Here is a 19,835-nt window from a genome sequence, read left to right as displayed (position 1 = left end):
AACTGCACAGCTGAGGCATCAGTCCAGGCTCCCCGAAGAGGAAAGGAGTTTCCCTCTTCCCACTACAGCTCTTTTGAAGAGTTAGGATTTGCAAAAGGATCCTTGCTTTCCCAGTAACTCATATCCATAACAAGGAGACAATGGGATAAAAAAAAACCCCAAAGCCTTGAACACAACTAAAATCAATGCTACAAAGCCACAGATTAAGTTGATCTCCCCTGTTGGTACAGATAATGAATTTCTTTAGGGAAATTAATGGCACGGTGCTGGATGAGCACTGGACATTGGAGTCTCCTTATCAGAGACATGGATATAAGTCAGCTGGGGCCGGTGGCTGGAGCGATGCTCTGCCACCCCTCTGCCCTGCAGGTGCACTGAGAGCAGGGCAAAGCCAATGCCAAAAGCCCCACTCTGGTCTGGCAGTACATCGCGTACCCCCTCCTCTACTCAACCCCGGGCAGCTGTGACCACCTGACCTCCAGGTGAGGAGGGTTTATTCCCCACTCTGCTCCTTGCTCGCTGCAGCAGTCCTGAGAGGTCCCACCAGCGTCAAGATCTCACCTTGTTCTCATCCCACTTACCATCACCAGGCTACTATATGCTCCTTCACCCACCTCTGCCCCGGGTCGCTCTTGCACTCCCCGCTGCATGCCTTATATCGCCTTCCAGAAGCTCATCCTTCTCCCCCACGCAAACATGCTGCCTCCGCGATTGCACAAGAGCCAGCTTAGCATCCTTCGGTGGCGACCAGGGAGGAAAGGACTCTGTGAAAGTCCATCCTCTGGCACAGACAGCCCTTCCGATTAGCCAACGGCTCATGAATGCTGACCCAATTCATGGCCCTGATGGGATCCCAAACAGGGGGACTATCTGCAAAATCCATGGAAATCTGGGGTTTTGTGCATCCAGCTGGTTTTGTGATACCTGCTTTTGACGCAGCAATAACAACAGATACCACAGCGGCACACGCGAAGGCCAGATAACTGCGTGTACTGAATACGCAGTTTTGCAACCACAACATATGATTGCTTTGGCTATTTTTTTAATGACTTCTGACATCTAAGATCCCGTGAGAAGTGGTGGTGAGAGATGGAGGGATGAGGGCTTGGTTCTACCACACTTTGTTTGGGAAACAGTAACCAGCTGCAAATAACAGTCATCACTCAAAGTGATGCTTCTTGACTATACTCTGTGCATCCTCAGAGCTTTAATTGCAGCAAATGTGAACATCCATCCATACAGGTTTTTTCCTAACCACAACAAAAGCCAGAAAACAAGTGTTTAGCGCCTGACCCTGCTTACAGCCTAATGAACTACCAATTAAAAAAAAAAAAGAAAAAAACTAAACCAAAAGGCCTCCTGCTGTCCCCTGCTGCCAGCTTTTGAGTGAGAATCTCTGCTTTCCTTTAGGTATTTTACAAAGCAATTAACTGGGACCAGAAGCTTGCACAGACTTGCTTAGAAGTGCAAAGGCATTGCAGCCTGCAGGCTTAGAAAGCAACAAAAGGGGGGGGGGGGGGGGGGGGCTTTTTTTTGGTTTGCGGTTTTCTTTTTTTTTAAAGAGTGAAATTCGTGAGCCCTGTGGTCTCCGAAGTGCTGGTGGCAATGTCATCCTGGTGGGCAGGGTTTGGCCGCTTCCCCCTCGTTTCACCCAAAAATATTCGGGACAGAGGGGGCTGTCACCAGAAACGCACCTTCTCCCTGAGCGGCACCGGGGCAGGTGTCGAGCTTTCAGCCAGAGAGACGCTCATCCCAGTGGTGGGGAGGGCTGGGGCAGCCGAGGGTATGCGGGATGGGCATCTGAGGAGCCCCCGGGAGCATGGGGGCAGCCTGTGGCGGGCCTGTGGCCTGCTCGGGGTGGTGGGAGGCCGGGGGGGGCCATGAGGGTAGGCTAGGAGGAGGCTCTGGGAGAGGCCGGGAGAAGCCCTAGAGAGGAGGCAGCAATAGGCCCTGGGGTAGGCTGTGGGAGAGGCTGGGGGGACGCCCTAGGGAGAGGCTGAGGTCGGGGGAAGGTGAGGTGAGATAGGCGCCGGGGGGGGAAGCAGCGGTAGGCCCCAGGGTAGGCCGGCGAGAGGCCCGAAGAGGCCGCAAACCCCCGCCACGGCCCCGCGCCGCCTCTGCAGCGGGCGTTGCCATGGTGCGCGAGCCCGGCAGCCGCGGTGAGGCGGAGGTGGTGAGGCCGAGGGAGGCCGGCGGGAGGGTAGTGGAGGAATAGCTGCAGCCTGGCTGTCCTTGAGAGCCGTGGGGCTGAAAGGGCGGCGGGGGGGCGGGAGACTGTCGGGGTGGTGCAGAGGCCGTGGAGCAGTGCTGGGCCCCGGGATGCCCCCCGTCCCACCGCCCCCTGCCCCCCCAGTGCAAGGTCTGTGCCTCCCTCTCGCTGTCTGCTCCTCACGGGGTCAGCCTGACCGCAAGGAGGGGGGAGCAAAACAGCCTCCGACCTCCCTGAGATGTAAATAAACAATATAAACAGCCTTCTGTCCTTGAAGGCTGCTGACTCCGCTGCAAAACGTCCCACTCCCCTCAAGGCCCCTGAGCGGCCAGCCAGGCTCAGTGCAGCCTGCAGACTCTGGCACGGGCCATCGGCAGGTGACCAGCAGATTTCTGGAGCCGTTTTCTGGCCAGCAGCACCCCAGGCAGGATGGAGGATGCAGCATTTACATGGGCACGGGAAACAGGGGACACACCATGATCTGAGACTGAACGTGGGGACATGCTGTGCCCTACCAAGCCAGGCTCCCCTTGTTCTGCCGTCTCCCCCATGCTCGGGGTGCCCAGGAACATGCAGCCACTTATTTGCCAAGCCCAGCTCAAACTCAAATTCAGTGCTTACCTTTTACTGCAGAAATGAGAATCACACTTCTGGCTGCCTCAGCCATGCTCACTACTAAATCACTGTGGCCAGAATGCGAGTGTTGCTGTGTATCTGGGTCCCACCCTTGAATACACCTAGTGCGTGCATTTCTGTAGTGCCCAGGAGGAGGCAGAATGGAGGTCCTGGAGGAGAAGGAGGAAGAGGAGCAAAGAGAAGAAGAGCTGAAGGCTTTCGAGGTCGGTGCTAAACTCCAGGACTTGGAGACGAAGGTGTCCATGGAGCAAGTCTGCGTCCCAAGTGATGTACTGTAAGTCACCTGTGTCTGTCAGTTACTGGGATGAGCAGTAGACGGTCCCTTTGGGATCCATGGGGAGACTGCATACATGTGGATGGCATGTGTGGTCCCCTTGCACAGGGAGGGGAGTGAGCTAGTTTCACGTGCCTGGCGTGTTTGTCCAAGAGCGGGCACGTGTGAGTAAGATGATAACTCACTTCATTGTAGATTCATTCACTGCTGTATCATGACACTATGTAAAGATCCTCTTAGCCTCTGGGTATATGTCAGCTTGCTGTCACTCCAGAGAAGCTTGGCAATGTCAAAATCATGTCCTTGGATATGATCCCCATTTTTCCCCTGGGAAACAGGAAGCCCCTGCCATGTTTTGATAGCAGGTGATCTTGCCCAAATTGCTCCCGGCTTATTACCTGTGTGTCTCTGCCTCCTCCTTCCCTGGAAGGGATTTTGACTGGAGCTCCATTGACACATCCCAGTTACCGTCCTCATACAAGACAAATTCCCTGAAGGAAAAGAAGCTGCTGTACATCGCTGACCATTTCCTCCAGCAGTACACTCACCTCTGCCCTGACCGCAAGCCACTCTTCCTCCACCCGGTCAACGAGTGTGGCGTGGAGGTATGGGGTGGTGTGGGGCTGCGGGCACACAGCACAGGGGGCACTTGGCATCCATAGTGACAAATGCTGGGGAAGGACAGCAGCCCTTCCTGCCCTCCCTCGTGGCCAAAGGGAATGGGAACCTGCTTGCTGTGCCCACAGCACCCTGAGCAGGCACACATCACCCCAGGAATACCCCAGCTGTCCAAATCCACAAGCGCATTGTACCACGCACATGGTGGTGGTGCCACATAGGCTACAGGCAGCTCGCAGCCCTGCAGCCTGATGCTTAGGAAACAGGAAAGACCACAGAAACAGAAAGGAAAGTAAAAGAAACACATGAAATAGATAAGGCTCAGGCTCAGTCACAGATATGGAGTCTGGATCCAGAGTTAGGTCTTATTCCAAACTTCACAGAAGTTACAGGGAAGGAAGTAAATGTGGAAGTTTGTGGTCTGGTTTTGTTTAGGACTGGGCCCAAGCTGCACCACTGTTTTCTAGTTCTGGACCTGATGCTCCTCCAGGCGTCTGGAATTGCTACTTTGGACCAGCTTTCCCCAACATTTATTATATCATTAACATACAAGGCAAAAAATGCTGGAGGATGTAAAAGCTGGAAAGGGCAGTAGCTATTTGTCATGCTTGAAAACTAAGAGAAGAACTGGCTCGCATCTGTAATGTGTCTGAGATGAGCTTGAAGTTCTAGCCACAGACAAGCAGATGGCCTCTCAACCCCATCCAATTTCCATCCTGGAACAGGTGAGGAGGGTTACTGATGCTGTTGATATGCAGGGAGGTCCTGAATGTGAGCTGCAACATCCAGGGGTGGTCTGAGGATGGCTTTGGACAGGAGACTCTGCCAAGCATCTGTTGGCTAACCAAAGTCCTCTTGTTGCCCTATAGAAGTTTGTGAGCACAACGGTGAGGCCAACCCTGCTGCCTTATACAGAGCTGTACCACTGGGATGGCTGTGCCAGCTTCGTCTCTGATTACCTCACCATGGAGCCCCTCAAGTCCCCTATCACACAGGTAAGAAAGGGGCTGCAGTCCTATCAGAAACAGCCCCATAATGGAGGTGACAGAAGGGCCTCTCAGCCGGACACAATGTGGAAACCCCAGTGGCCGGGATTACAAAGGTCTTTGACCCCTCCATCATCCCCTCATTACTTAGGGCCCCCTCGATTTTCCCAGGCCCTGTGTGCTCTGTTTGGACCCGTTATCCCAGTACATGTACAGTGTTGTACCTGTCAAGCAATTAAGCACCATTTCTAAAGACTGGTCCTTACCCTGCTCTCAGTCACCCCAGATGACCAGCTGGTCTGCTGTGGGTTGCAATGGCTGACAAGCTTCCCCTCCAAAGACCAAGATGCCTTGGAGCAAAGGAGCATATAAAGCCATGGGGATGATGCTTGACCTCACTGACCTGTTCTTAGGGCCTTTAGACATTTCTGTCCCAATTTTGGGGATAGTTTGGGGTGGCTGAAGGGAGACTTGTAGACTGGCAAGAAGGGATGATGCCAGACTTGGGGCAAGTTCTTGGCTGGTGTGAATCAGCTAAGGCAAAGGGAGCACATCCTTGCTAGCAAGGACTGCTGATGCCCTGCAGTGTGCCCCAAACAATCTACACCAGCTCCATGCTGGCCAAGTGTGTCACAGGGTCTCAAGAGGAACTCTGGCACTTTGCGGCCACAGAGAATGTTTCTCCATTTAGCAGAGGGAATTTCCTTGATTGCCTAAGGTGATGTCTGAGATCTGGGAGTAGACTATGTAGAACCTCATTATATGCAGTATGCGCATATTGATCCCCTTTGCTTGCTTACCGGGCCAGAAGGGAATGTATTCCCTCCTTTGAACTATAATTTAGCTTATGGGTCTTTTGCTTTGAAATGCTGCAGACAGACCAGCTAGAGATGGAGGTAAGCCCCACTGCAGAGTTGTGGTTAGCATTAGGTTTTCAGCAGTTTGATGAGGTTGTCCTGCCCATCTCTCCCTATGGTTAAATTTTTCACCAGATTTGGGGTCAGAATTTCTCCGGATCACTTTGGAGGGGACTTTTGGGGTCTGTGGTTTATATAGGAACTTTATATAACAGATTCTTTATGGGTGCAGAGCCCAGGGATATGGGCAATGCCCTCTCTCTCTCCTGCTCTCTGCCTGGTGTGTGTTTCAGCTTCACAAGACAAGCACTGTGAACATGCATCTCTCTCTTTCAAGCCCAGTTCGCTCTACTCCCCGACCACCATCCTGAAATACCAGCGAGGGAACTGCTTTGACTTCAGCGTGCTGCTGTGCTCCATGCTGATTGGGGCCGGGTATGATGCCTACTGCGTGCATGGGTATGCCACCCGCGAGATATGCACCCTGGACGAGACTCTGGAGCTGTGCCCACTGCTCAGGAAGCCACAGGAGGTGAGACCTGCAGTGAGCGGGCAGGGAGGAGCCCAGCATGCATGTTGAGCCTGTTCATTTCCAGTGAGCTCCAGAATTGAGCTAGGGGGAACAGCTTCAGGTCCACACTGGATTTCAGTCTGTGCTAAGCAGGGACCTCACCAAAGGAATCTCTTGAGTGATTTTCCACAGTTCCTTAAGAGGCCTCTTTGGCTTTGCTGAATTCCTGCTCACCAGGTCCAATACTGCAAACTGCTGAGGGTTGGGAACTGGGAGGTACCTGTAAGCTATATATTTTCTCCCTTCTCTTGATCTCTGGTGGGTTTCACAGCAATACCCTGCTTTTGCAGAGGCAGGTACCAAAAGAGGGGCTGAAGAAGTCCAACAAGTATAGAGTTAAGCCCCCACCAGACCTGCAGAGCAAGTTTGAGCTTCAGCAGGAGGCCAAGAAGAAGGCAGAAACTGAAGCTGCTCAAAAGAACAAGGAAAGAGAAGGGGAGAAGGTCATGGTGAGTTAGTGAGGTTCACCTCACTGTAAACTCCAGGAGCAAGAGCTGAGACACAGGTAATGGCTGACCAAAGAAAGGAGCTCACCACCCTCCACCATGAAGTATGACACAACCCTGATCATGGCCATGAGCACTTGGCCTCTGGGAACACAGTGTGTGCTGGCATAGGAGTATGTACTGGATATGTACTACCTCACTCTTCTGAAGGGTGTTAAGGGCCTGGAGATCTTTAGAAGTGGATGGAGGAGAGAATAAGATTGCCATTGGGTTGGACTAAAGTGGCAATAAAATGGCAATAATTACTGCTCTGTCCTCTGCACTACAGGAAGTGGAAAAGCCCAAGTGTGACCCTTTGTATGGCTTACGGGTGCATGCATGGGTTTTGGTTCTGCCTGGGAAGAGGGAGGTCCCAGAGACCTTCTTCATCAACCCCTTCACGGGAAACAGCCACAGCACCATGGATGAGCACTTCCTTGGGATCGAGAGCGTCTGGAACCACAGGAACTACTGGGTGAACATGCAGGACTGCTGGAATGGCTGCAAGGTAATGAGCCCTTAAGCACCTCAGTGCCTGGGAGGGACAGTTGGGCTAACCTGAGTCCTGGGGAAGTCTAAGATTGCTGGTGATCCCAGTTTCCACTTACTTCCCTGTGTTGGCTCTGGTCATGTTGTTCTGATTACATAGACCCTGGAACTACTCCAGGACATCCCAGACCCTGAGCTAGCAAATATGGATCACACTATTAAACCCCTACAGTGCTAGAACATCAGCTTTTAAGGCTGGCTGGACACTCATTCTCTCAAACAACAGCTTTTAAGGCAGAGGACGTTTTGAGCCTGTCAGGCATGGCTCAAGGCAGGAAAGATCTTAATTAGGCTCTTCCCACACCTCAGCTACTCCCCAGCTGATATAAAGTCTGGGAGGCGGGGGTCTGAATTAGAGCAACTTTAGGCCTGTGTGAATGACCTGGGGGCCATGCATGCCCCAGGGAAGGAGGCAGAAGCGTTTCCAGTAACTTCCTCTCATCTGTGGCAGAGGCACCATGAGGAAAGGGGTCTGCAGCCCTCTAGGCACAGGGGCAGTCTTTGGGGTCCCACCAGCCAGCCAAGGGTCAAACCCTCACTGAGATCCAGGGTCTGTCTAGAATCCTTTAACTCTCTGACACCCAGCCAGGTCCAGAGCGCCGCAGATGTGCAGGAGCAGCATTCAGTTTAATGTCAGGCCCTTCAGACTGCCCTGTAGTTAAGTGGGTTTCTTCTATATGGCCTAGGATCTCATCTTTGACTTGGGTGACACTATCCGCTGGGAAATTATGCTTTCAAGGAGCAACAAGCCTCTTCAGCTGCTCCCAGGTGCTGAGGAAGAAAAGGAGTTATCTCACAGGGATATGGATGATAAGGTGAGTGACCCAAATTATGGCTGTCGTGCAGCGGGGACACTGTATCAAACTGGTGTGTTCCTAGGCCTGCATATGTCTGCCTGCCTGATGCTCTCTCCAGGTCAGATCACTATTGCTCTAGCTAGGTTTTGGTTGGCACTTTAGATTCCTTCTCAATCTTGAATAGCTCTGATGGTTTTTGAAGCAGGACCCCAAGTGGTACTTCTGGTGTTGGGATATCTGTAGGCCCCCAGTGCATTGACCTTTGGGATGAAATAATTAAAAAAAAAAAACAACCCTGAAATTTTTCTGGACACCCTTTCTCTGCTGGTGAGCACCCTGCTCTCCTGGCTGCTAGGTGGAGTTACTAACCAAATGTAGAAATAATGTATGTACTCTAATATAGCAAAAAATGCTGTGTACTGGAAGCAAAAAATGTTATGTTGTCCTGGTGGGAGAACACAGCATGATAAAGTAGGCATTGCACCAGCACAGCAGGACAGAGTAATGTCAATAACAGTATGTTCCCTCCCATTATCTACTCTTCTCAGCCTGTGCCCATAACCAGGGAGCAAAGCACCTTCCATGGTCTACATAAAATAAGCTGGTCATTAGTTTGAATGACGATTGTCACATTCATCCCCTATCCAGCATGAGTGTTAGCCAGAAGAAGATCATTTCATTAGGCTTGAGTAGGGATGTGCTATTGAGAGTGTGGGGATGCAAAAAAGCTCTCCTTCCACGTAGACTGCAATGTGCTTCTTGCCTCTGCCCTCAGGCTGTGTGTGACCAACAGCTCTCGTAACTGTGCCACCATGTTCCCCAGGACCAGCACAGCCTCACACGAGCTGAACTCTTGATTGCTGCACCACATTCCCTAGAACCACAATGCCTCCTGGCACAGTAAGAGAAGCTGCCAAAAATGCAAATCTCTGCTTCTGTTTCAGCAGGAAAAGGAGGAGGAAGACATGAGTTTTGACATGCCACCATCGTGGGTAGCCCCAATTCAGATATCTCCCAGAGGTATGTATTCTTCCTTTGCCTTTTGCTTGCCCCTCAGCTAACCTTTTAGTGGATTTGGGGCATTTGTTTACCTCACTCAAGAGTTCTCCCTTCAGGATGGACAAGGTACAGCAGTGAAGTGCAGTAGATGAAGGCAACAATAGCTAGTGGTTTGAATATCTGCTCAGTGCACTGTCTCATCCTGGGTGGGAACCCTCCTGCAGACACACACACGCACACACTGTGTTTTCCTGCTAGCTGAATGATTTTGCCTGGGATGGACTTTCTGTTACCAAGGCAGCACAAGGGGCTGCCCCTGCATTATCAAATATCTGCTTTGGGAGAGAAAAGACTTAGTATAATATTATAACATTAAAGCACAACAGGCAGGGTCTGAACAGCTTTACTGGCAGCTGAACACAGTCAATAAATGTGTGGTTTCCCTTAGACCATGGTTTTCGCTCTCTTGACTTCTTTTTTCTGGGGCTGAGTACAAGGGAGTAAATTTTTCTGACACTTCTCTTGCCCACTGCAGAGTTTGAGACCCGCTGTTCCCAGGGGAGGAAGGTGATCCTATACAAGAAAGCAAAACTGGAGAAATGGGCACCGTACCTGAATGGAAATGGGCTGGTGAAACGCCTCACCATCTACGCAGACTTAGACTGTAAGAGGGATGAGTGAACACACTCGCAGCCTGCGGTGTGCTGATGGGAAAGGGAAGGTGGTCCCCTTTCTGCCAGAGTCTGTCTTGTGCTTTCTCATCCTCCTTTCACATTTGTGGGGGACTCATTTACCACATCTTCAAACACTTCATCACGCTCACTGTCTGTCAAGCCCCAGAACTTTCCAGCACTGCTAGGGGTTCCTGCGAGAGTTTGAACCTGTTTACACCCCAATGGTGAGGCTGCTCAGTGTCACAGGTCAGCTGCTTGGATTTTCAGTCTTCAGAGAAATGGAAGGCTGGTTTGATTTGATCCAATAGTATCACTATTCCCATTGGTGTTGACAGGAGCCATAGAAAGGGGCAGCTACGGACTGTGGATATTTCTGTACTCCAAAGCGTTATTCTTCAACAGCTGGTCCAAGAAACCATGCAGATTCCTAACTGGACATACAGTGTCCTGTCCTCAGCCCTCTTGGATACTGTAATGCCCCCATCTCATTCCCTTCACTCCTGACACTACCATTAAGTATTTGGGATGGAATTTCTCTTGCCTAACTGTAGCCATCTGCTGTGCCATCTTCTCCCCCTGAGCTGACTACTTTAGTTCCTGTTGATGGAGAGGAATAAACTCTCTTAAGGTGTAATTCATCTACTCAAACGTAGATTAGGATTCATCTACAAAAAGCCCCTGTGCACAGGGCCAATTCCAGTGGCTATATAATGTCTGCTTTGGCTGTATCAGGACCACAGGTTGCTTGAACAGACACTGAGAGCTCGTCAGATGATTCTTGCCACCTCCAACAGAGTGACATAAGGTTGTGAAATGGTTTGTCTCCTGCCAGGTACTGAAGTAGTGGAGGTAAGGGAATGGTTCAAAAACCGAGAAGACATGTTGGATATGAGAGAAGTGAATAAACAAACACAGCTGACCAAAGAGTATTTCAGCCCAGGACACCTCCTCGGTCTTAAAGGTATTCCAGCTCATCTGGGCAGCCACTGCAGCTGATGGGACTTCATGTGAATCCCATCTAGCAGTGGCAAAAGCCCAAAGTTGGGGGGCGGCAAACTTGTGGGATGAATCGCCTAGATAAATAATGGTCTCCAGTGGAGAGTAGAGAATTGGGTTGTTGGCTTCCAGTCCTGGACAGTACTCTTCTCCCCCCGCCCAGCATAACAGAACAAAAATACATATCTATCACATATATAGGATGATATAATTTACTTTTACCGGTAGAGGTGATAGAAATAGAAACTTTCTCCTTAGGATTATATTCGGTCTCTCAGTGTTGTGCAGCTGGGGGAGAGGAAGTCCTGCATCAGATCTGTTGCTAAAGCAGCATTTCACCCCAAGAGGCTGCGCCCATTCCTGGTTTGGGAAGAGCAGGATCCAGGCTCCACTCACTACTGCCTTACTGTATAAGGAAGGCAGTGGCCCTGCAAAGCTGTCCTGCTGTCCTAGGCTGTGGCATATTGGTACACAGCAGTGAGGAGATAACATCCCCTTCTTACACTTTTATGTGCATTTGAATTATTGGCTGCTGAAGAAAATGAGGCTTCCTCTGGACACACTTGTGTTCACCATATTATGGTTGCTAACTCTGAAAACGCATGCAATCTCTCTTATGTCCTTAGCTCACACCTATACGTTGCTGGAACCAGAGACTGAACATACGATGGTGTTTTACAATGAAGCGCGAGTCGATGGCCTCCAGAAACGTGTTGAAAATGCTAACGAGATGACAGAGTACTTCGTGGGGCGGGATGACTTCCTTCGTGTCCGGCACATGGAGTTTGGCAAAAGAGGAAAGAAAATACAATTGGCTGGCTCCAGAACTGACCTTAACTCCCGGCCTATAGTGGTATGGCCAAGGCAGGAACAGAAAAGTATCTGTCACTGTGATATTTATACTATACAAAACATACTGCCTAGGGCTTTAGGTTCATTTTCAGTGGGCACAGCCAAGGCAAAACTCCAGATGAGACGTTCAAGCCTTGTTCAGCTGCTGTGTCTCAGGGTTGCTTGCCTGACAGAGAGCTACAGTGTTACCAGTCGTCACGAACTGCATTGAGCAGCTAGAATGAAACTAGGAAGCTAAAACTTGGAAAATGTGTGTCAGAGGAAACAAGAAAAGCTTGGCTATGATTTTGGAATGAAATTTTCACAAGACTCAAAACTAGTCAAATGATTTCATGTTCTGACCCCAAACTAATAACATTTTAGGTTCCTGATGAAGTATTTCATCACTCTGATCTGTTACAAGCAGGTAATCTACCTCTTCCTCTATTCAGGTCTGATTTGGAAAACAGAAGAGGGAGGAAATCCGACATCTGGCAGTATGGCTCAGACACTTCACCTGCCAAGGCAGAGCCATGCAGTGGCCTGCCTTTGGACCAGCACCCAACATGCTCCTTTTTCCTTCCCTATGTTGGGAAATGTGGGAAACTTTGTTGTGCTCCAAAATACCTTGCTTCCTGCAGTTCCCTCAGGCAGGGGATGCATCCCAAGCTAACTTTGAGCTTGGAGAGCATACTCAGCTCCACAAATAGGAGACTTTTGTATTGCTTTAAGCAGCTTTGTGCTTCTTTTTCTCAGGCACAGGAAAGAACAGTAGGACTATGGGCCAAGAGATGCCATCATAGTCCAGGCAGAAAAGCCCAATTTTTACCTTGGGTTTTTACCCAGCTCTGGAAACCTTGCTAGTTTTCTGTGTCGTCTAACCTGCTTCCATCTCTTTCTTTTCATCCCTCATTAGCAAATCAAGGAGTGTTTCCACAGAAACCTAGAAAAGCCTGCTGATGAAGATGTAGCAGAACGTATCTTTCTGATCACAGAGGAGACGATCCATCTGACATATCACCTCAAGGATAAATACATTACTGCCTCAAGAAAGGATTTCTTCAAAGTGGTGGAGAGGGATAGGAAAGGAAATGAAATCATCATGACCCCAGAAATGTGCATCACTTACCAGGTATGGAGAAAAACTACTTGTATCTTGAAGTTTTTCTAGATCTCAAGACACAAAGGGAAGGTGAAATGTCAGTGGAAGAACTACAAGCATGACATATTCCATGCTGCCCCTCTGCTCCATCTGCACACCTCCCTCACAGCCAGCCTCGAGGCTGACAACACGAATGCCCCTGGAGATTCACTACCATGCTGGAAGTGACTGGGCACGCAGGACGTAGTGTAGCATGAAAGGCTTGCTCTAGCCATGCCTGAGGTCACCTTCCCAGACTTGGTCATCAGGCAGTGTAGACACAGCCCCTGGGATCTTCCAAGATGCTGGTTCAGCAGGTTTGGGGCTCAGTCCTGCAGACTCATGGCAAGGAAGCTGAAATTTCCTCCGCTGTTCTCTCTTGAAGAAGAGACTACAGCAGAGAAGCAGAAGCAGACATCCGGGGTTCTAGCTCCAATTCTCCCATGGACTTCTTGGGTCACATCATTGCTTAAATCTCCCAGAGTTTACCCTGCAGACGCAGAGCAAGATGCTGAGGCTTAATGCATTGCTGATAGATAGCCTTAAATAAAAGATACTCCAAAAAAAGTGGAGTGTTGTCATTAAGCCAAATTCTCTCATTTGGGGTGGGGGGTCACTCCACTAACATCATTGATGTGAGTCTGTAACCAGGGGCAGAAGTCTGCCAGTAAATTCTGCAGTGATGCTGCACAACTACATTGAGGGAAATCAATGTTATGCAAGCTTTTTAAAAGTTTCTATTTCCTATTGGGTAGAATACACAGAACACAATTGCTGGAGTGCCATCATTTTGTCTCTAACCCTGCAAAACCAGTACCAACCAAATAACAGCAGCATTAGCAAAGTGCCAGACATGCCATCTGGCTCATGTTACTGATGGATTCAAAACTGAAATGAAGTCTAATAGACTGTTGACCATGGGTTAGGTGTTTCAATGGTGGAAATTGGTGTCACTATATTGACTATAGCAGAATTGTGCCAATTTCTGTTAGCAGAGTACCTGGTCCCGTGCACCCAGAGAGCACTACTATCTTTCACTAGCTTATCTGCTCCTAGGCAGGGTCCTCTGAGAAAGACAAGAAGCTGCTCCATCTGTACAAATTGTTGCAGGAGCTAACAGAGGAAGAGAAACAGCTGAAGCAACAAGTCCAGCAATCTGAAGCAGAGGTAACAGGGAGGTGTCCACACTGTTGTTAAAGCTGGTCAGGCATGGAAACAGTTTCAGCTGACTGGTTGCCAAAACATCCTCAGCATAAACTGTGATAAAAATAAAACTCTGGTGTCACAAAGCTGGTCTCCATGATGAATTATCAAGCTTGCAACCCAGTCATTGTTCCGTAAAGTTGTAGCTTTAATATATTTATGGAGAGTCAGGCACTTTCCAGGTCCTGCTCTTACTCTTCATTCTCTGGGAGGAGGACAGTTTCAGAGAGCAAATGAGAGCATATGAATTGGACCATCTAGAAACATATCTGCCTCTTGCCTGGGAATGGGACCAAAAAGAAAGGATATTGTATGTAATACATCTAGTTGGTAGCCATTTCCAGGAAGTCCTGCGCAAAATATTGAAGTGACTATTTGTGGGAGCAACTCTAGAGAAATACTTCATAAGATACGTTGCTTGTACTGCTAATCACAGTGACTGGTGTAACAAATCCATGTTCTTAGAAGTCTTTGTAATTAATTAATGATAAATATAACAATTCTAGCAGATGGAGGCAATGCTATTGCTTTTTTTTTTTTAATGTTTTTCTGAGGAAGAGGAACCCCTGAAGGAGCTGGAGAGGGAATGCTCAACTATATTAGTACAGAATACTAGGAATAATTAAGAACAAGATTGCAAAAGTCCATTTTTTTCAGAAATTTGAAGCTAGTTCACTGTGACCTCATGAACTACCTTGCCAAATTTCTTAGTCTTGATGTATCAACAGACAAAATATTCACATTGCTTGTGCTGTATATCCTGTTAAGACAAAGAAATAAGCCAAAGCTATCAGTGCAATTTCAAAAGTAGTGGCAAGACTATGACTCCAGAAGAGCTTTCTTAACAGATAATATCAATAATTGTGCTCAAGAATTTCATACAGAGCAGCAATCTAAAAGTAAGACCAGTATTGGCTTGATCTATCAGCAGGATATGAACATATTTGTATAGATTGTCTATATTTAACCTTATGCTACAGTTCTTGTATGCAGCATCTGCTCTGTTAGCAGGTCAAGCATGTAAAAGTACTGTCATTTTGTGGGAAAGCTAAGGGGTCTTTCTTCTGATTTTTTTGAAGATATTAAATATTTTGAAGATCCGTGAGAATGAAGAAACCACTGTTAAATTGTCAGTTTCAATTTATAATACAGAAAGGAATAAAAAGAGAAGACAACAGTATGAAGCCATGGTAGGTAGACTTCATTAACCCCAGTATTTATTACATGTACACAAAGAAATCCAGAGTAAGCTTTTTCTGTCTGAGGAATTATCTCTGAAGAGCTTTTAGTATCATTAAAGTATACTGGGCCAAATCCCTAGCAGGTGTAAGTCAGCACAGCTTCAATTGACTTCCCATGAAAATATAACATGATCATGCTATGACCTTCTGACTTTCTGGAAAAACTCACATCACCAAGAAAGATTATTGTTTTATTCTAAAGAAAATAATTAACAAGGATTAGTTGATAATAGGGATTATGGGGGGAGTATGATAATGGAATCCAAGCTGCATCTTTCTAGCCAGGGCTCATTTTGTTAGGCAAATACGCACTTTTTTGTGTGATATGAATCAGTTGTTTTCTTGGTTTTCATTATTACTTGCAAAGCCAATTTTGTTCCAGGATCTCTGTTGAGGCATTAATACCTTACGAATGTTCTGGACAAATACAAAAAGATTCAAGAATAATTCCTTGCAATTTTTCAAGATCTCCAAGATGCTTCTTGTGAATGGTTTTTAGACTGAACTTTTCTGAATAGACAGGTTATAAAAGGTGATATTAGGTTTTACATGCCAAACTTCTGGTGTGAAACACAAGCAGGGGCAAAGATACAAGAACCAGCTATTTGCCAGCCTACAAGCTGGTATGGCTCAAAATACCCTGTCCTAATCTCTTTCTGTCCAAATACAAATGTATTTTGTAGAGCCCTTCTTGCACCTCAGTGGATAACACGTTTTGTGTAAGAGACGTCCCTACAATCAAGGATATTAGGAGAAATGTTAAAAAGAATGATAGAAAATAAACTACAGAATAAAAACCACATTGGGAAAGGGTTGGTATGCAAAGCTAATGCAAATAATGCAAAGCAGTAGTTTTGATCAAACTATTGGAAAAAGAAACATTATTTCCTCCCGGGGCGGGGGGGGGGGGGGGGGGGGGGGGGGGAGAAGGGGGGAGGAGTTTTGGTCTTTCCTTTTGTTTTGCCTTATCACAGGGTGTTTGGGGAAACAGGTAAATGGGACCATAACTCTTTCTGTCCTTTCCCCTCCAGATGAACACAATGGAGGATGAGCTCCCAGGACAAGAGGAACAGTATCTGGATTACCTGGCACCTTTTCTTATTCAAATTGGCCACAGAGAGAAAATGACCAAGGGGCAGGCCCTGTGTGTCAGAGAAGACTGCCTGACAGATTTTAAGCATCGTGTCATTGATAAAGCTAACATCATCCAGGCTCGCTTTGAAAAGGTATTCCCAGCCTTGCTCTAGGATGTGTTGTTACTGGAGTCTCTTCTGTACTGGCAGGGGGGTAACACGCATCTCATTGTGACAGCAGGCAAGAAACAAACCTCCTTTAAGAGAGCCGTAAATGTGCCTGTATTTTTTTTTTGTCGTTAGCATGTGAGATCAAAGAACAAAATAGCTCCAGGGTGAAATTTAGTCCCTGTCTCAATCAGAGCTGATTTGGTTCTCCAGTGCTTCTTGACTCCAGTGAGGCAATGTATTCAGGTTTTGCTGCCTCTCACTGTTCCACATGTTTTGATTCCACTTGTTTGCTTGTTCTGTGAGACCTCATCTCAAACTTACTGCCTCCCATGAAAATAAACCAGCTCCGATTTGTGGTTCCCTTCATCTCAGCTCCCTGAACTCTGAATTGCATTTTGTGTGCCTTTGCTCCTCGCTCTCCTCTCTATTACCCTGACTTCTGGTTGCTTGCTCCCCCAACAGGCGGTGGAAGAGCTGCAGAAGAAGGACCAGTGGTTTCAGGAGAACCAGAATCAACTCAGCCCAGAGGAGGAGGACGACTTCCTCACCGGTTACTCTGAAACCACATTCCATATCCACATTCTAGCGCTGAGGCTCAACAGGTATTGGGAATGACTGCCTAAGTACAGTGCCCAGGGGAGGCCTACAAGTCAGCCCCCCAGGAACTCGGCACTGAAGCTATTCTGCAAAATATTCTACTCAATGCCCTGCTACAGCTTTCCTCTGATCTCCCCCTTCTTGTTCTAGGGAAAAGCAGACGGCACCACAGAAATACCTTGCTCTTGAAGAGAAGCTGCGCAAGGATCCTCGCCTAGCTGAGCACCTTGGTCATGCCTGATTTCTTTGTTCTTTCACACCAGACGCGGGAAATCAGTTGCTGAAGCCTGTTAGAAGCAGCCTGAAAAAGATGTGGAAACGTTTTCCTACTTGCCTGCAGTAAATCTTTCATTATCATCAGATTCACGGAGATTTTAATGAACTTGTAGCATTCCACTGTCTTTTTCTTTTCCCTCTTTTAAGGCCTATCTACAATTACATCAATTGTTTTCTCACGCCTTTCCGTCACGTTAGAGACTGAAGTCTGAATGAGACCTTAGCTTTAAGGTCTGCTTCAGAAGTTGCTACGAATTACACATGCTGTATTGCAGGGCTTTTCTTCCCCAGACCTGCTCCCTAGCTGGTGACATCAGGAGCAGGATTATTTGGGAATACTGGTTCTTTTCCAACGTAATAATATTCTAACAAATTTATAATTTGTTTTTATAAGTAGCACAAGCAAAGATTTTGAACTCGTGAGTTCACAACAAATATAAAAATTCTTTGACCTCATTTAGAGCTATCTATTAACTACAAAACCCAGCAAAGACTAGTACTCAAACTGACAAACTTTGGATTTTAACATCTTTATTTTTCTCTTTGAATGTCTCCACTCACCATTCACAAATATTGGCAGATAGGGTAAAAAGTCAAGACAAATCCAAAAAGTATTCCAAATCCAAGAAATTTTAGGTAATCAAGTATTTTGGTTAATAATCATTCCCCGATATCCACAAATGGAAGTCAGTATGTGTGTGCCATATATCGGTATTTATGTAAGTCCCTGAACCTGCTAGGAAACAATTTCTGATGTCACCTATAGTACATTAGGAACTGTGGACACCTACGGTGGTTCTACCTATAGTTCCCAACAGCTACAGTCTTCAAGGAACAACCTCTAATGATCACCTTCAGCAAAGACTATACTGATTGCAGCTGGAGGCAGGCAGAAACTTAATCTGCTGTGATACAGCAGAATAAGGGACATTACACCTGAAATACAGCATGAACCAGAGCAGATTAAACTGCTTGGTTTATGGTAGCTGTCCATTTTAAGTGTGATACACTAAAGGGCTTTTACAGAGAAACACCCCCACCCGGTTGCCTATTTTATTGCAAGAGAGTAATTTTCTCTTGCATTGTTTCTTTAACATTTTAAGAGGTGAACACAGTGTTAAAACCAAAAGCCACCACTAGCTCATTATCCCTAATCTGAATATCCTAGGTCATTAAAATATACCAAATTACCTATAGAGAGGCCTAAATTAATATTTAGGTGTCGCTTGAAGGATACACTCCATTTTGGGCTCAGAAAGGGAGAGCAGAGAATTCAGCATCTCCCATGGGAGACAGTTGCAGTGTTTGACACCCACCACAGCAAATCCCCAGGCCTGCCAGCTTCCAGTTTTGGAGCTCTGAGATGTTTCATGCCAGTGCATTTTGTTCCAAGCCATTCAACAACAGCAGTAGCCTGTTTCACACCAAGACACTGTTTCTGACAGCTCTGCATCCCTCTATCAATGCTTGGCTAACGTGGTGACCTAGCACAGACAGAAACAGGCCAGAGAAAGCCCAGAACAGCTCACTCTGAGATAGAGGTATTCCAATAAGAACACACTACTAAAAAGGAACATCAGGAATTTCAGGAACTAGCCAAAACAATTTCCAAATCACAAGGACTGTGAACTGCTGAAGGACTGAGGGACCTCAGGGAACTGGGGAGAAAGGAAACCCTAAGGTCTCTAAATGGAAATAAAGAAAAAAAAGGAGCAAGCAAGCCTGTGGTTATGAACTCATGAGTGTTAGTTCTATACCAGAGAAGACACCAGAACAAACTTAAAAATCCTTTTACAGGCAGTAGGGACATAGCAGCTGCCAAAAAATCAGCTAATACATATTATCAAGGACTAGCATCAAACTAATTTGATTTCCTCTTTTGATGGAGTAATTGGCTTCAGAGACAGGGAGGAAAGAGTAGAAGCTGCGTGACTCCATCTCAGCCAGGCTGCGAGAGCGCCCAGCAAGGCTCTGCCGGGAGAAAAAACGACCCAAGGCCCCGGTGGGCCTGACTCGCTGGGGGGTAGCAAGAGTAAGAGGAGCTGGTGCCAGCGTTGCCTGGCAAAAAGACACAGAAAAGGGAAACCCCGGGAGCCCCGCTCCCGCCAGGGGTGCGCCCGTGACAGCCGGCGAGGGAGTCGCCTCCTGGAGGCACACCGGCCACAGCCCAGGGGCGCAACCGCCTCGCCCGCCGGCGGGCCCTGACGTAAAAGGCAAAGGAAGAACCTCTCGGCCGCCCCTACAGAAGCTCCAGGCTAACGGGCCGCTGCAGCCTCCCGCCCCGCTGCCCAGCTCCGCTCCCCAACACCGCCCCTGAGGGCGGCCCAGCTCCGCCCCGCCGCAAAATGACGGTCCCACAGCTCTGGCGCGCCGTCCTTCTTATTGGCTGTGCTTGAAAGGCTCAGCCAAGAAGCTGCGTTACGAATGGTCGGCCGCTCTGCGATCGCTAAGGCAACCGCCCCTCCCCTCAGCTTCTATTGGCCGAGCGGCGTGCGGAGAGCAGGCAACCGCCCGGCTCGGCGCAGCGTGGCTCAGCGGCGCCGGGGATTGGCCGGGGGGCGGTGGCTCTGATTGGCGGCGGCCGGGCGGAGGCGGGGCGCGGCCGAGGTTTGTTGTGAGGGGCCGGTTGTCAGGCGGTGGCGGTGCCGCCG

The 19,835-nt window shown here is 48.1% G+C and overlaps 1 protein-coding gene and 1 long non-coding RNA gene across 5 annotated transcripts; one reads left to right on the top strand and one right to left on the bottom strand.

Annotated features, from left to right (window-relative positions):
- The first annotated feature begins 2,343 nt into the window (after nt 1-2,343).
- Nucleotides 2,344-17,206, top strand: DRC7 (dynein regulatory complex subunit 7). Of its 4 annotated transcripts, none has more exons than XM_075510252.1 (17): nt 2,344-3,119; nt 3,550-3,724; nt 4,607-4,732; nt 5,918-6,112; nt 6,448-6,600; nt 6,926-7,144; nt 7,872-8,000; nt 8,927-9,002; nt 9,517-9,645; nt 10,488-10,616; nt 11,278-11,504; nt 12,399-12,614; nt 13,680-13,790; nt 14,906-15,016; nt 16,099-16,293; nt 16,774-16,913; nt 17,059-17,206. In XM_075510252.1, the coding sequence occupies exons 1-17, from the start codon at nt 2,986-2,988 to the stop codon at nt 17,147-17,149; spliced, it is 2,556 nt and encodes an 851-aa protein (XP_075366367.1). In that variant the 5' UTR covers nt 2,344-2,985; the 3' UTR covers nt 17,150-17,206. The 4 variants fall into 4 exon arrangements, with proteins under 4 accessions (XP_075366367.1, XP_075366366.1, XP_075366365.1 ...); XM_075510251.1 differs by having other exon boundaries at nt 6,442-6,600; nt 8,930-9,002; XM_075510250.1 differs by having other exon boundaries at nt 6,442-6,600.
- Nucleotides 14,937-19,821, bottom strand: LOC142413772 (uncharacterized). Its single transcript, XR_012776904.1, has 3 exons — nt 17,746-19,821; nt 17,087-17,209; nt 14,937-15,484 (listed from the first exon to the last, which is right to left on the bottom strand). It is a non-coding gene; the product is annotated as an uncharacterized LOC142413772 (long non-coding RNA).
- Nucleotides 19,822-19,835: the final 14 nt, after the last annotated feature.

Source organism: Mycteria americana, chromosome 8 (genome assembly GCF_035582795.1).
Source record: "Mycteria americana isolate JAX WOST 10 ecotype Jacksonville Zoo and Gardens chromosome 8, USCA_MyAme_1.0, whole genome shotgun sequence".
Taxonomy (NCBI): domain Eukaryota; kingdom Metazoa; phylum Chordata; class Aves; order Ciconiiformes; family Ciconiidae; genus Mycteria; species Mycteria americana.
The sequence above is the reverse complement of the archived record's forward strand: the minus strand, read 5'-3'. Positions and strand labels throughout refer to the sequence as shown.

Excerpts from the sequence above, each read along its gene's own strand:
- DRC7 (XM_075510250.1), top strand. The coding sequence starts at position 2,986 with ATGGAGGTCCTGGAGGAGAAGGAGGAAGAGGAGCAAAGAGAAGAAGAG. Across the intron at positions 3,120-3,549 it reads TGCGTCCCAAGTGATGTACT|GGATTTTGACTGGAGCTCCA; the intron begins GTAAGTCACCTG and ends CTTCCCTGGAAG. Across the intron at positions 8,001-8,926 it reads ACAGGGATATGGATGATAAG|CAGGAAAAGGAGGAGGAAGA; the intron begins GTGAGTGACCCA and ends CTTCTGTTTCAG.